The sequence below is a fragment of the Lichenostomus cassidix genome, chromosome 15 (assembly GCF_008360975.1).
Source record: "Lichenostomus cassidix isolate B80296 chromosome 15, HeHo_3.0, whole genome shotgun sequence".
Lineage (NCBI taxonomy): Eukaryota > Metazoa > Chordata > Aves > Passeriformes > Meliphagidae > Lichenostomus > Lichenostomus cassidix.
The window spans coordinates 13,387,694-13,402,174 of record NC_139496.1 but is presented as its reverse complement, the minus strand read 5'-3'; the positions used below and the strand labels follow the sequence as shown (position 1 = coordinate 13,402,174).

The window sequence follows — 14,481 nt, the reverse complement described above, 5'->3', positions numbered from 1 at the left end:
GGTGTCCATGCTCATGGCAGGTGGGGTGGAACGAGATGATCTTTTAAGGTCCCTTCCAACCCAAACCATTCCATGATCCTTGTGTGTTCCTTTCAACTCATGACATTCTATACTTCTATGAACTGCATGGTCTCCTTTGAGAAGGAACATTCACGTCTGACTGTGATGGGTGGAAGCTGAACTGTGGTGTTGTGCTGTAGCTGTTAGTCTTGGAAAACACTGCTGGGATAAACTCCTTCTGCCCTGCTCCAGCCGCTGTGGGGAACGCAAATTGCTTTTGTGCAATGGGAACCTGGCAGTGACAGCATGGCAGGCGCTTGGCTGCCTGTGGTGGAGCAAATGAGAATTAAAGCTCTCTCGTGTTGTGAAATGATTTGATTTTTGCATTGAGCACTCTGCGTCTGGGGAGAATTTCCAACATTTATGCTTTTATTGGCAAATCTGTACAATCTGAACCAAATCTCATGATTAATGATTTCCAGTCCCGCGCTCAGAGGTGTGTGGAGGGGTGGCAGTGACGGTGCTGCCAAATGAGCCTTTAACCTGGAGCCGGTAAATTGATGAAGCAGCAGCCAGGAAAACAGTCCTGTCTGATTGTGCTCTGACGTGGTGTTCCCGCTGCGCTTCTTCGGGAGCCAACGGGCTACATTAAACGGCAGCTTTGTAGCTCTCTCTGCTGCCGCTGACACAAACTCCTGGTGACAAGGTGAAGTGCACCAGGGCACGTCACCCTCTGCCCGCATCCCTCCCTGCCCACGCTGAGATGGGGCCGTGCCCCTCATCTCTGGGGCTGTAAGCTACTCTCAGCGTTTTGTAGCTTGACTTTTGCTTCTGTTTCTTGGGACCATCTGAAAGGAAATCACCTGGCAAAGCCAAACCCGTTGCTTTCTCCAGGTGGGTGTAAAGCAAATCTTGGACCCCACCAGGAAGCGGCTGAAGAGGTAAGGCTTTGGCAGGGAGGGCTGTGCTGAGGGGGCTGGGGGCTCCTGGGCAGGCAAGGTTTAAAGGACAGAACAGGAGAAAAAAGGAGGGATCCACTGCAGGTCTGAGGGTGTCAGAGTCACTGTGTGTCAGCAGCTGGGGGACCCTGAAGCAGGAGCCAGGCAGAAGGATCAGGATGGGTATGGAAATGGCAGGAAAGTGGGAGCAGGAGAGTTGGGCAGAGGGAAGGGGAAGCTGGCTGGAGAGCTATCAAGGGGGAAGAGACGAGGTGAAGAGCTGGAGAAGTAAAGAGGAGGTTGGGGTGCCAGGGAGACAAGAAAATGGGGTTCCTGAGTGCCAGCACCCTTGATCTTGGCTCATCTGCTCCATGGGCAGAGGGTGGGCAGCAATGCATTGCATGTCTACACAAGCAGTGTGACCATGCCCTGCGTGCAGCATCCTCGAGGTGGAGCATCAAGAGGCAGTGACATGAACACAGGGGTGGTCCCCCAGTTGGGCACCCCATTCTGGAAGGCTGATCTGCTTGCTGGTCTGGTCTGGGAGCCACAGCTAGGGGCTGTAGGACTCTTTTCATCTATTGTATTGTGATTCCTGACAAAATTATTAACTTAAAGATGGAGACCATCTGCTTTCATCCTCATATTCTTTTAAAAATACAAGTTCTCCCTGTCCTAGAAACATCATCTCCTGTCATGCTCTCTTCTGTGTGACTTGATTCTCTTCCCACTGTCTCCTTTTCTCTTGGCAGGCCAGCCCTGTGCCCCTCCCCGGGGTCAGAGCAGGGCTGCTGTGGATAGTGTTAACAACACAGAGTCCACAGCATAGTCCATGGGATGGGAGTAGAGCCTTGGGCCCCTCAATGCTCCAGCCCTGCCTGGGCTGTGTTCAGAGTCCTGTGTCCAGTGGAGAGAGCTGCTTTTTTTGGCAGCAGAGTCTGGTTTGCCCTGGAGACAGGGCAGTTTGATTTTGCTGAGCAAGACCTTGCTGGGAAATGGAGATCCTAAACAGGGGCCTCTTCCTCGAGATCATGGACTGTAGCATCCAGGGTGGTGCAGCAGGTGGAGATGGACCACAGAGTGGGCAGAGAGGGAAGCTGCAGGCAACTCAGGGTGTCAGCAGGACTTTGTTCCAGTGGCTACTGTGGTTTTTAGGGGAGTTGATCTCTGCAGGGTGGTGAGGGCAGCAGGAAGGTGCCTGTGGGTTGTGGGACACTGATAGTGTGGCTGGGCTTGGACAGCAGCTGGAGCCCAAATGCTGTTTCACCACCACTCTGCACCATGAGGAGTGTGATGTGTCCACTACTGGGTGGCTCCTGCTCTGACAGGCTTTGTGGAGACGGACTGGGACTCTTCCAAACCAGTGGAGACTGGCTGATTTTGGGGAGGGAAGAAGGTGAGCTGTGGGAGAGTGCTGGTGCACTTCTGGGCTGAAGCCTGGTTCCTCTGCTGGGGCCTGGAGGATATTGAAGCAGAGCAGGCGTGCTACCTGGTGAACTCTTGAGATCCACCTTATATACTTTCGTTAATGCCCTCTGCCCACAAAGCAGCTGAAACTGGCTGAAAAGTTGGAGGTGAAAAGCAACACTGGTGGCTGGAGTTGCACCACTGAGCAGAGATGGAGGAGAAGTGGGCATGAGACTGTGCATGGTGGCACTAAGAGTGAAACAAGAGTTGACCTTCAGGATATGATGGAGAAAGACAGTCTGGATGTACTCATCAAGGACAGAGGGGTGTAGAGTCACCACTCTAAAGTCTTTCTAATACTGCTGCACAGGTGTGGGGGAACCTGGTAAGGGTGGTGCCCACTGCTTAGTTCTGACAATCACTGTGGGAGTCAAACTAGAGCAAATCCCCAGAAAAGTGAGAGAAATGGACAACCGTTGTAAGAGCACACCACGACTGTGAGTCTGGTGCGTGGAGGCTGTTGATGTGGCAGGGGTGTGTGGTGGGTCAGGGTTGGTCTGTGCCTGGCTGGGATGGAGCCACAGAGGGTGATGGTGGGGCTGAGAAATGGAGTCCACTGCCATTGTGTGGGGTGAAGAGGTGGGTGGGAAAGAATGCTCTGGATCGTGGTGGTGTTCAGGACCAGATGGACCGGAGTCCTTGTGTCCAGGGACCAGAGTCTGGGCTGCCCCATGGGACAGACTGTGCTTTGTGGGATGAGCTGAAGAGGCTGTGGTGGGGTCTATGCTGCACTTTGCTTGTAGGGTGTGACCAAAACAGGTCTGCTGCTGGGACTGCTCCATGACTCCTGCTGGCCTTGAGTTAAAGACAATATTTTGTATGTATGGAGAATTGGCAGCGCTGTAGTGGATAGAGCATGGTTTGGGATCAGGGCTTGTTTTTTCCCACAGCAGGGACCAGAGTCAGAGCCAGCTCTTCCCTGCAAGCATGGACAGTGACACCAGATGCTCTGAGGCTCCAGCTGCCCCATCCTCTTGTGTTCCTGCCTGGGGGATATGGGAGCCAGCTTGCAGAGCTGGATGTGAATGGCTGGAACAGGTACATAGTACCCTTCACTCTGCAAAGCAGACAAGCAAGTTTTCCAGATGTTGAGCTCAGTCCTTAAACAGAGCAGGAGAGAAATGACTTGACATGGACCCTTTAGAGACATCCATGAAGGATGTCTCAAGAAGAAAGTGCTGAGCTCTTCAAATGGCTGTAACATCACTCTGAGTCCAAAAATTGTCTGCGGGAACTGATAAAGCGTTTGAAGGACAAAGTTCTCAGGGTACAAATAGGCAAATGTTTGCAGACAACAGAACCCAGATGCAATAAAAAGAAAATTTTATTGTATGCAGGGGTGGTTGAAAACCAGCGTCTCTTGTTGAGTGTGGAGCTGTTGGACATTGTCTTAGAAGACCTATGCTACAAGTGACTGAAAGCTAGAAAAGCAAAGCTGCCATGGAGAAGAGAGGCGGAGAGACATAGCTACAGACATAGCTGGACTCCTGGCCTTGCCACAGCGGGGAATCCCTGGCCAGAAGTAGCCCCAAGGAGCCTGGCAAGGGGCAATGCTCAGAGCTGTTGGGGAAGGAAAAAATGCCCTGGCACTTGGCCAGTCTCCAAGGGAGACCCTTCATGACCCCAAACTGGCAATGACCTGTTCCCTAAACATGTGAGCAACCCCTGTGCCCAACCCCCTGGGGCTGCCCTGGCACCAGGGCACAGCACAGCTGCCCAACCCCTTTCCTTTCTCTACTGGAGGCACCTCTGGGGGTCTTAGCATGGCAAAATACTCCAGAAGTGGAGTATCCTGGGAGCAAGAATTCATTTCCAGTCCTATCAGGAGACCATCAATGCTCCAAAGTGTTGAGGAAGTGAAATTTTTCAACATCTCCTGATGCCATTTTTAATGGGTGCTGCATGTAGCAAATGTGGTGTGGATGGGAAGGTCTGGGGTGGTCTCCAGATGCTGGGAATTGATTTTCTTGTTCTTTGTAGACCACTGAATCTTTCCCACTGATACCTATCTGAAAAGGTTTGGTACCCTTGAGGATCCCCAGGTGTTAGTGGGTCCTTTAATGAATGGTGTTGGGTCCATTCTCCAAAGTTCAGGCAGTATTTATAATATACTATTCAATCCAGGTTGGTGTGTCACCCTGCTCACAGCTGGAATTGGATCAGATGACCACGAGAGACTTCTTCCAGCCTAAATTCTTCCATGATCATGGGCAGAAGGTGCAGAGCAAGAGGTGCCGTCCTGATGGGAGATGAATGCCAGTGTAGTCATGGCCACAACTGCCTTGGGACTGCCATTTTTATGCTCCCTGCATTAAAAGCTGCTGGAGGGTGTCATGTCTCTTTGGTTGGCCCTTTGATCCCACTCTCTTTAGGAAAGGGCCCAGGGCCCACTCTGCCTGCCTCTCCCTTCTGGTTTTTATTAGTTCTCCAGTACTGAAGAGTTCTCCCTTGACCTTGGGGAAGCTTTCCTCTTCATCCTGACAGGATGTCTTTGGGAGGGATCTCTTGCTGACCTCTGCTTTGAGATCCTGGCGTGGTCTCTGAGAGGAGAGAAGAGACCTTCCTCATCCTCGCTTGTGTGTACCTTGGCTTTCCATGGACCCGTAGCCCTTCTCCTTCAGACTGGTGATGTCAGTGAAGAGACAGAAGTCATCTCCTTGGGAACAAAGCATGTTCCAGATGTCCCATTTGTTCACTGTGAATTCCAGTGGTTCTTCAAAAACCTCCTCAAAGGTCTTCTAGGTGCTCTGCCAGGTTGCCCCCAAGCTTTCTTCCAGATGCTGCTGCAGAGCACTGCAAAAGGAGTAGAGAGCTCACCTGTGTGGAGAAGACAAAAGTCTTCAGCATCTGGTTTGCTGGACCCATGGCAGAGATCATTTAGGCGTTTCCAGTTGTGGGAGGGAGCTAGTCCAAACAGTAGTGCCTGGAAATCAAGAGAGGAGAAAGGCTGGCTGAGCACATGATCCTGAGCTCTCTGGGAGACTGGAGGTTGGATGCTGGTGGTGGGCAGGATGGGAGCATCCATTGTTGTCTGGTTTCCTTGGAATGATGGTCATGTTCCTGAGCTTTGGGAACCTGAACTGTGTCCCCAGCAGACCTAGGGCTGGCTTGGGTCTGGTCCAAGAGGAGGACAGGGCAGCAGAGGAAATGCAGCTGAGAGAGGACCAGCACTGTGGAAAGCCTGGAGGATCTGGGATATAAGACCCAGAGACATAGGTGTTTCTCATTCTAGTAGCCACATCAAGGATCCTCAGGAGCTGGCAGCTGCTCTAGCATCTTTGTCTCCTCCATGCTTCAGCCCCAGGACAGGCTCACTTCTCTGGGAGCATGTGGGGAGTTGGCACTGAGCCCTTGCCTTCTCTGGCCTCACACCTACTAGCCCTTGATGCCAGGAGATCACAACAGTAATCTTCTTGATGACACTGAAAGCTCCCACATCACTAAGTAGAGGAAATTTGGGTCCAGGGCTTGAGAGGAGGGGTTCAATTGGATGGGGAGGAGACAGAGCTGCCTTGAGAGCTGACAGAACCCCCCTTTATCTGTCCAGGGGACCAGGTGTGGGGACTTGTGCTGGGCAAGTGAGAAGGGAATGAGAAGCAGCCCTCCCCCCTCTTCTTCCTCTGGTGGCACCCAGGGCTGGTGTGGCCAGAGAAATGGGGGTGAGGTTGATGTCCACAAAAAGGTGAGTGTACAGTCAGGAGCTCAGTGAGGGGATCTGGAGGAGCCTTGAGAGGCCACAGGGGCAGCTAGTGTCCATATGCACCAGGGTCCCCTCATGCACAAGGTGAATCACAGCTGAGGGGACTCCATCAACAGTGGCACAAGTGTGTCTGTGCTCAGTGCTCCACAGAGGTCTCCAGCTGGGGCTAGCTTGGACTGCAAACTGGCATCTCTGGGAGATGTCCACATCACGGGGCATGGCTTGGTGCTTATATCTGTGCCAGATTTCTAGGCAGGCAATGCAGGATTATTTACAGCAGCAGGACAGATGCTGACAGATGCTGCAGCTGGACAGGGGGAACCTGGGTGCCAGGTGAGGAAATGACACTGGGGCAATAAACACAAACTGATGCTCAAGGGAGAAACATTATTTATACCTACAGTGTACTAATGCAGTTATATAGTTGCCACATTAGCTCTTGGAAAGGTTTTTGGAGTCACAGCAGAGCACTTGATTAAAACAGGAGCCTGGGGCACTGCAGAGAGCAGAAGCACAGTGCTAATAATAGCTCTGCCAGCACTGCACTGCTCAGAAGCGGTGCAGGCTCTGGTTCCTGCTCCGAGCCCAGCAGGAAGTGTGGGCTGGAATGTCCCTGCCTTCCTGCCCAGCTCCTGCCTGCTTGTGGCAGGTGGATGCTGTTGGCCATGTCAGGGCAGTGGACACTAGATTGAGCCAGGTGGGCTGTCTGGTCTGATGTCCCCGACCTTCACTGAAGTTTGATGTTGCCATATATTACATATTTTGCTGCTGTGCAGGGGAAGTGCTCAGGGTCAGTAGCACTAGACTGTTTCCCACATTTCTCCTGTTGCATCATTTTCTCAGTTTCTCTTGTTTGGGAGCAGGCTGGTGTCCCTGGTTGTATGCTTGGGCAGTGCTCTCTGTGGATGATGGAGTTGTGCAGACAGCCTGGTGTAGGGCCGGTTCCTCATTCACTCTAGAGTTTTTGGGGATGGGATAGTATGGTCCTCAGCACCACAACAGCTTCCTCATATTTTGGTAGCCCTCTCCTTCTTGGCCTCTCTGAGCAGATACTTAAGATGTTCCTGTTCAGCTGTGTGCCACAGAGTGTTGTTTTGTTCGGGGAACATGATGAACTGGTTTATTGAGTATGGACACTTTCTCAGGCCAGGCTATTGCCCTTCAGGACCTAACAAGGTTTTAGAGGTGATCTTGGGTTCAGCTACATTGTGTTGTATATGAACTTATTTCCTTCTCCTAATAGAGAGGAGATTTTGGCCATGAATCCTGCAGGATCGAGCTCCGGATCGATACCTCTCAGTGCCACTAGTAGTGACATAGCCCTATGCTATCCCCTGAGTTGGTCTGGCAGGGCAGGCTGGTGCCTTCCTGAAACCAGCTGGTGACTTTGGAGCATCTCCATGTCCTTGCTGGGACTGAAGCTGGGAGCAGCCAGATGGCTTCTCCTCTGATGGCATCAGCTGAAATACTACCAAGAACCATTTTGGTTTTGCCTGGTGAACTCTAGGAGTGGAGAAGGGACACCTCTGATGGCAAACATTTCCCTCTGACCTGCTCTGGGAGGTGTGGATGTCTCACTGCCTTGAAAAGGCTGGAGGGACCATCAGTGGAGAAATTAGGAGATGTGAAGCAGGCTTGAGGGGGGTGGCTGCAGATTGCCATCTTTAGGGTCCAAACAAAGCAAAGGCATCTCAGATGAATGGCTGACATTCCAACATTCATGAGCTCTGGCATCCTCTGAAGTCCTTGTTAAAGCCAGCCAGACCAGCTATAAACCAGTCCCACATCAGCATCTCTGAGAGGGTTGGAGAAGCTGGAGTCATTCTCTGGTGAGGCATATTTAAGAGCCACCCTTCTGTCATCCAACCCACCACCTGTTTAGGGGTCCTTGCTGTGCTGCCCTACATGTGCAGCATCCCAAGGGGATGCTGTGATGGTGTCAGGGCACTATTTGCCTGGAGCATGATCCTGTCTTGCCTTCACAGTGTCCACTTCTGCCACAGGAAATCCACTGCAAGGAGTGGATCTGGGTTAGCGGGGGCTTGATTTGCTCATGTGGCAGCAGTGGCAGTATTTTATTATATGCACTAAATTGTTGTCCTGTATCACTTGATACATCAGTGACTTCAAGACTCAGTTTGCGTGGTACAAAGCCATTTTCCCTTTCTCTCTGCCACTTCTGGCAAAGGGCCCTACAGCAGCAACTGCATGTGACATCCCCACTCCATTTTCCCCCACTGCTCTCAAATCTTCCTCTGCATTTATGCAACTTATTACATGGCTTTTTTTTTTTTCCCTCATTTGCTCTTGCATAAACATTGTCATGCTGCTTTCCTGGGGTGCTCTTGGGAAAAGAGCTCTTGGCTCTTCCCTCTGCATTTAATAATCCATCTTTGCAGAGTATCAAATAGCACATGCCCTCTTTGCACCATGGGCAAGGCACCAGGCTTGTGTTCCTCTATAGCTCGGATTGCTTATTCAACATAATCCAGGCTTTGAAACTGCTTCTGCAACACAGCTGGGGCTTGGCAGAGGTGATGCTATGCATGGAAGGGGAGTTTGAAGATGTGTTTTGGAGGGATATAGATGAAAACATAGGGATACCTCCTGATATTTTGAGTTGATGTTTAAGCTAAGGAGAGAAGGTGCCTGGTATCTCTCTCCTGACTCTTCTCTATTTTCTTCTCATTGTAAAGATCTCGAGGCATTTTTTAAGACTTTGCCTGTCTCAAAATATAATTTGGAAATTGATTTTAAATTCTTGCCCAAATCAGAGGGCGTTTTGAAAAATAGATGGCAAACCCAAAGTAAATCAGTTCAAGTCAGGTAGGAATGAGTAAAATGAATTAATTATATTATTTTCTTGCCAGTGTGTTGGATGACTCTTTGTGTTTTCAGTCATGGAATGGAACTGGAAAGGTTTATCCAAATTCTTAGTCTGTACCAAATCTGAGAGCAGCTCAAGTCAAAGCTAATAAGAGAAACACAACCTGACCTTAAAAAAATTAAAATATTTTAATAGTGTAAAAAAAGGAGGTTGATGCAAAATGGTCTGATGTCAAAAACCCTTTCTTTAAATAATTAATTGTTCCTAAGTGAATGGCATTTCTGCAGGAATGAGCATAACTGGAATAGTGGAATGTGCAGGACTGTGCAATAAAGCAGACTTCTTTTTTCCATTACCTAATAATAACATAAAAAACCCAACTGAAATGTATTTATGGTTCAGTCATTGTATTTGGGCTGTGACCTCTGTGCTTAGAGGTTTAATTCCCAAAGGCAGGGCTTTGGGAAGTTATTAAAGTCTGTCCATAAATGATATGAGGGTTTTTGTAATTAATTTTGATGACTGAATTTGATGATGACTGAATTTATAGACTTCATAACTGAATTTAGCAGTGGCTCCCAGCACAGTGACCCCAGCAGCATGTTGTCCCCGTGTCCCTGGGGTCACCGTGGTGCCCACAGTGTATGCGCGCAGTGCTGCCGGCAGCTGTGGGCACAGACGGCAGCACTATCTCGGCTTCGCTTCCCTTCCTTGCAGCACCCGCCTTCCGGCCGTACCAGCTCTCACGGAGCTTTTCTGCCCAACGCAGGTGGGGATCGACGCCGGAGCCGGGACACGCGAGCTGGCCCTGTGCCATGCGAGGATGTGCCCGCGCCCTCGCTGACCTGCCCGCACCCGCCCCCGCTGCCTGTCCCGCCCGGCGCCATGGGAGGATGCTTCTCCAAGCCCAAACCAGGTGACTGCCCCCCGACGCCGGGCCCCCATCCCACTGTCCTTGTGGGCGAAGTAGGTCAGGAGTGGACGCTGGCCGGGGGAATGTTAATGCTCGGCTCCTGCAGGGAGGATTACTGGGCTCTTAATCCCCCCAAATTCCTCAGTGCTCTCACTCCCGGGCAGGGAGCTGTGGGGGGCTGCAGCAGTGCCAGGGGGTAGTAGGTGGGTGGGAGGGGAGCTCACTCTGCACCACGAGGGTGGCAGCTCTGCCTGGTTCCATCTGCTTGTTCACCACCTTCCTGCTTCTGCCTTTCTGCCGGATCTGGAGCAGAGCTGCCCCCCTCGTGCCCCAGTGAAGGTTTGGGTGACAGCTGTCCCAGCACATACACCTGGGCTCCAGCACCTCCCTTCTGCCACAGCTTTGTCACTCACTGGCCAGCCCTTGTTTTTTTTCCCAGCAGGAAGGGAATGACCTGGAAAGGAGCAGGCCAGGTCCTGGGGCTGCTCTGCTGTTGGGATTTTATTTTCTTGTTGAAGCTTGTCCATCTGTGCTGCTTTCAGTTTGGAAAGCCGCTGTAGACACCTGGACATTAGGGGTTCTCCTCTTGCCTGGCACATTCCTTCCACAGCTGGGCTGGGTGGGCTCCCTGCTCTGTGCAGTTTGGGGAAGGTTGGGTGTATGTGGGAGGGGCAGGGGCTCTGATGCCTCCTAAACAGGCAAACTGGCTGGTTGAGGGGGGTCTGGTGTGGAAGTGTCAATGTTCAGCCTTGTCCTGAGCAGGCTGGGCATGAGCAGGCACTGTGTGATCACCCACGCTCATCACCCCTGGCAGCATCTGCATGGCCCCAGCACAGGACCCCAGGGAGCAATGCTGGTGCACGAGGGGCTGGTCCTGTCAGTGTTCCTGAGCTGCCACTGAGGAAAGCTGCTACGGAGGAGAGCTCCCAGCTCCCATCCTGCAGCTTGTTTTGGCCACCTCAAAGGGACCCAAGAGTTGCCTTGTCTTTGTTACTTGCTTGTGCCTCAAGGCAGGGGGATTCAGATAATGGTGCTGATCTATCAGACCAGTCAGAATCCCCGTGTAGCCTTTTTGAGTGGAAAGATGTCTTTTGGGGACCTTTTCTCAGTAATTTGTCCTCACTGCCTGAGGCAAGGGGGATTTCAGGTTGAAGCACTCAACAGGCCAGGAGATCAATAGAAGTGATTCACTGAGCATCTATGGAGTGAGATCCCTGCCTTTATGCAAGGCACAGTGAGAAAATAAAGGTATTTTTCTGCCCTTGACCTGTACTGTGATTATGTTATGGGTGATGACCAAGGTAATATGGCACTGGACACTCTGACCTGTAAGTGTTCTCTGTGAAAGCCCTGTTTATACGTTTCCTTGAAATGTTTGAGGAGTAAAAGCACATCCAGGAATAAATGACTAAACTTTTTAGTTTGTTGACTAAACTTGTGACAAACTCTGCTATCAACTCCACTTTATTTTGTATTCCATCAGCAAAACTGTGTCCTCTTGGACCAGTGTTGGAACACCAGTGCTCTGCAGGCGTCTTTCCTGGGCTGCAGCTTTTTGGGGAGAGCTGTATTTGCATAGCAGGGCCAAATGCCTGAAAATGCCATGCTACAATGCACCTCCATCCCTCAGCTCTGGTTTGGATTAGCATCATCAAAGGCTTTGCACAAGCCTTCCACAGCCCCTGGGTAGCTCAGCACTGACTGTGGGGCTTCATCCCAGGCTTATAAAACCTGCAAATGCAAGGAGGTAAACAGAGGCATTTGAGGATACTGATTGTTCTAGCAAATAGTTTCACTGATGTTTCATGTGGGAATTGTACAGCATTAGAGCAGAGTACTGGACTTCATATTTTATAAAGTCTGGACTTTATATTTGTAAGAATTCACCTATTCCCCGTCCAAATGAGAAGCAGGGACAGAACAGAGCTATTTGCTCCATCCGTGCTGTTTCCAAATGAAGGGAATATTTCAGATGCAGCCTGAAGTGAACAAAATTGATTCAGACACTTTTTCAAGATGTACGTGAGATCCTTACCTGCTCTATCTCCTTCATTCCAAGGGAGACCCTCAGTCACCCTGAGCACCCACAAGATAACCTTGGTATTGCACATGTATCACCTTTTGATGGGCAGATGAATGGTACAAGAGCTCTGGGGAGTGGAGTCCTGGATCCCTAAATAGCTGTGCTGACTGTACCGCCGGCCAGCCCTGAGGTCTGGCTGCTGCTGCAGCACCCGTCCCTGTCCGGATATTTCAATGTTTAATTAAGAGCTTATATTCAAACAGTGAAGTAATCTGCTGTTATCTCCAGTGCTGCAGTCCCGTGATGCTGGATCCTCTTATGAAAGCCCAGTTCTCAATCTCTGCATAATTTTTTCCTTGGGTTTGTCTTGCATCAGGGTGTGGGATGCATCAGGGATGAGCTGCCAGCCTGCATGGTATCCAAGCACCCGCTCCCACAGCACAGCCAGGTCAGGATGGTGGGTGATAGGAACCATGGTGTGCCAGTTCTCTGTGAGCTGTGGCAGCTCTTTCTCTGTGCTGGGTATGAGAGAGTGGCTTCAAAACCTCTAAGCTGTGATTCTTCTTCCTCTGCTGGGCTCAGTGTTTGATGGTGGGGCAGAGCAGTTGCTTTGCAGTGCACGGGGAGTCTGGGGGTGGACTTTGCCCTTGCACAGAGGATGCACTTAGCAGGGAATGTGCTCCCTTCCCAGGGATGGTGCATGCTGCTTGGAAGGTGCTGAAGGGGGTGCCGTTGGCTGTGTGACCTGAGCTTGGCTCTGAGCTTGTCCCCAGCCTTGGCTGTCAAGTCCTACCTCCTGGTTTTGGACTGCAGCATTTGCTGACAGAGCATCTGGAGAGGGAGAGCAGAGCCAGGCATATTTGACATGGTGGTTTTGTCATTGGCTCTGTCATTTTTAATAGAGTGATAGAATCACGGAATGGTTTGGGCTGGAAGGGACTGTAAAGACCAAGTAGTTTCAACCGCCTTCCACTAGACCAAGTTGCTCCAAGCCCCGTCCAGCCTGGCCTTGGAAGGAGGGGAGAAGTGGTCCATAGAAATGATTTGGAGTCTCTGAGACCACTTGAAGTCACTGTCACTGGGGCTTGTAGTTGAGGCCAGGTGGATGAGCCCAGGGGATGCCTGGAGAGTGCAGCTCTGGCAGGGCACAGTGAGCCCCAAGCATATCACATGGTGGTGGATTTACTCTGTGCTGGCTTTGGGAAAATAAACCCTTCTGGGGTAAACTGTGATTTCTGGCTGTGGCTGCTGGTCCCTCCAGCATCATCCCTTGATGCATTTCTGGCTTCCACTGCTCCCAAAGCTGTTGGCACTGTACAATCTGCACCAGACTGTTCCCTCAGCACTCCTCTGCCGTGTGCCTGCAGCCCTGAAGCAGCACATGCTGAGGCATTGCAGGGTTTTGGGGCTGGGGAAGGCAGACACACTGCTCTCCCCTCGCCACTCAGCTCCTCCATCCTCCATGGCCTAAGATGCCTAAGGCATCTTCATCTTACCCAGACTCCCCTCAGCTCAAGTCAGCTCTTGGCTCATGTCAATTCTCTCATCACATACGAACTCAGTGTTTTCCCATTTTCTAGCATTTGAAGTACCTGGGGACCTGGAGGTACAATCTTTCAATGGCCCAAAACCCATAATTTAAATTTAGCGTCCAGAAGGGCTCTAAGACACACTGGGAACCCAGTCCTGTGATAAAGAAGTCTTGGGGCATCTAATTGCCCTCATTTTTAAAAAATAATGCCTGTGACCCTGCACTGCAGCCCAGCCACCTACTAGCACCCTGCCCTGGGATCAATGACAACAGCTCCAGCCTCCCATCTCAAGTACCTGCCCAAGAGCAAGCAGAAGTTTTGAATTGTCCCACAAGGCTGTGAATAGTTATGGAGAAGGAATAAATTTACAGGAGATGTAATGAGATAATAAGGACTGACTGCTTGTGTGAATGACATCTAGGCAAAGCACAAGAACATCATGACCACAACAGGAAAACAACTGTGATAAATAGGGTTGGGACATGATTCCTGAGTGTATGTGAAGGATCCCAGCAGTGCTCGACCTAAAGGCTGAAAACCTGGGAGAAAAAAATTGGGTCAAAATTTATAGTCTTGTCAAGAGTCTGTATTTTAAACAATTCTGTGACTTAGAGGAGCTTACTCAGGATTTTTGGGTAGTGAGAGCTTGCGGTGCTGAGGCATACGTGGTTGTGTGATATGAGCACTTGGTAATGCTCAGCTGGTTTCTCTGCTTTTTTCAATATTCTTATAAAATATTGCCAGCCCTAATCTTCCGGTTCTTCATCTAAGTATGTATGTATCTATAGAGATATCTTAAAAATGTGTATGAACTCACACACATACATACACATACGTAAGTGTATAAGTGATGTTGGTGGCACACGGCAATCAGGCATGTCTGTCTCTTTCTCTCATCTGTATCTATACCTATATATATATGCCTCTTTATTTATATTTTTATCTATATCATCTATATCTATACCTTTATACCCATACCTAAATACCAATATCTATATTTATATCCATATCTCTGCCTATATTCCTGAGGAGTTGTCTACTGGCTAGATTTGTAGTCACATGCCTAAAACTTTACAAGCAG

At 50.3% G+C, this 14,481-nt stretch overlaps 1 protein-coding gene across 4 annotated transcripts in view; it reads left to right on the top strand.

Annotated features, from left to right (window-relative positions):
* Positions 1–14,481, top strand: part of AIFM3 (AIF family member 3) — a 57,262-nt gene that overhangs the window by 671 nt on the left and 42,110 nt on the right. For all 4 annotated transcript variants that reach the window (XM_085076297.1, XM_085076296.1, XM_085076295.1 and 1 more), the window contains exon 2: positions 9,702–9,848. In XM_085076297.1, coding sequence (XP_084932423.1) covers positions 9,818–9,848 — 31 coding nt within the window. In that variant the 5' untranslated portion in view covers positions 9,702–9,817. The remainder of the gene's footprint in view (positions 1–9,701; positions 9,849–14,481) is intronic.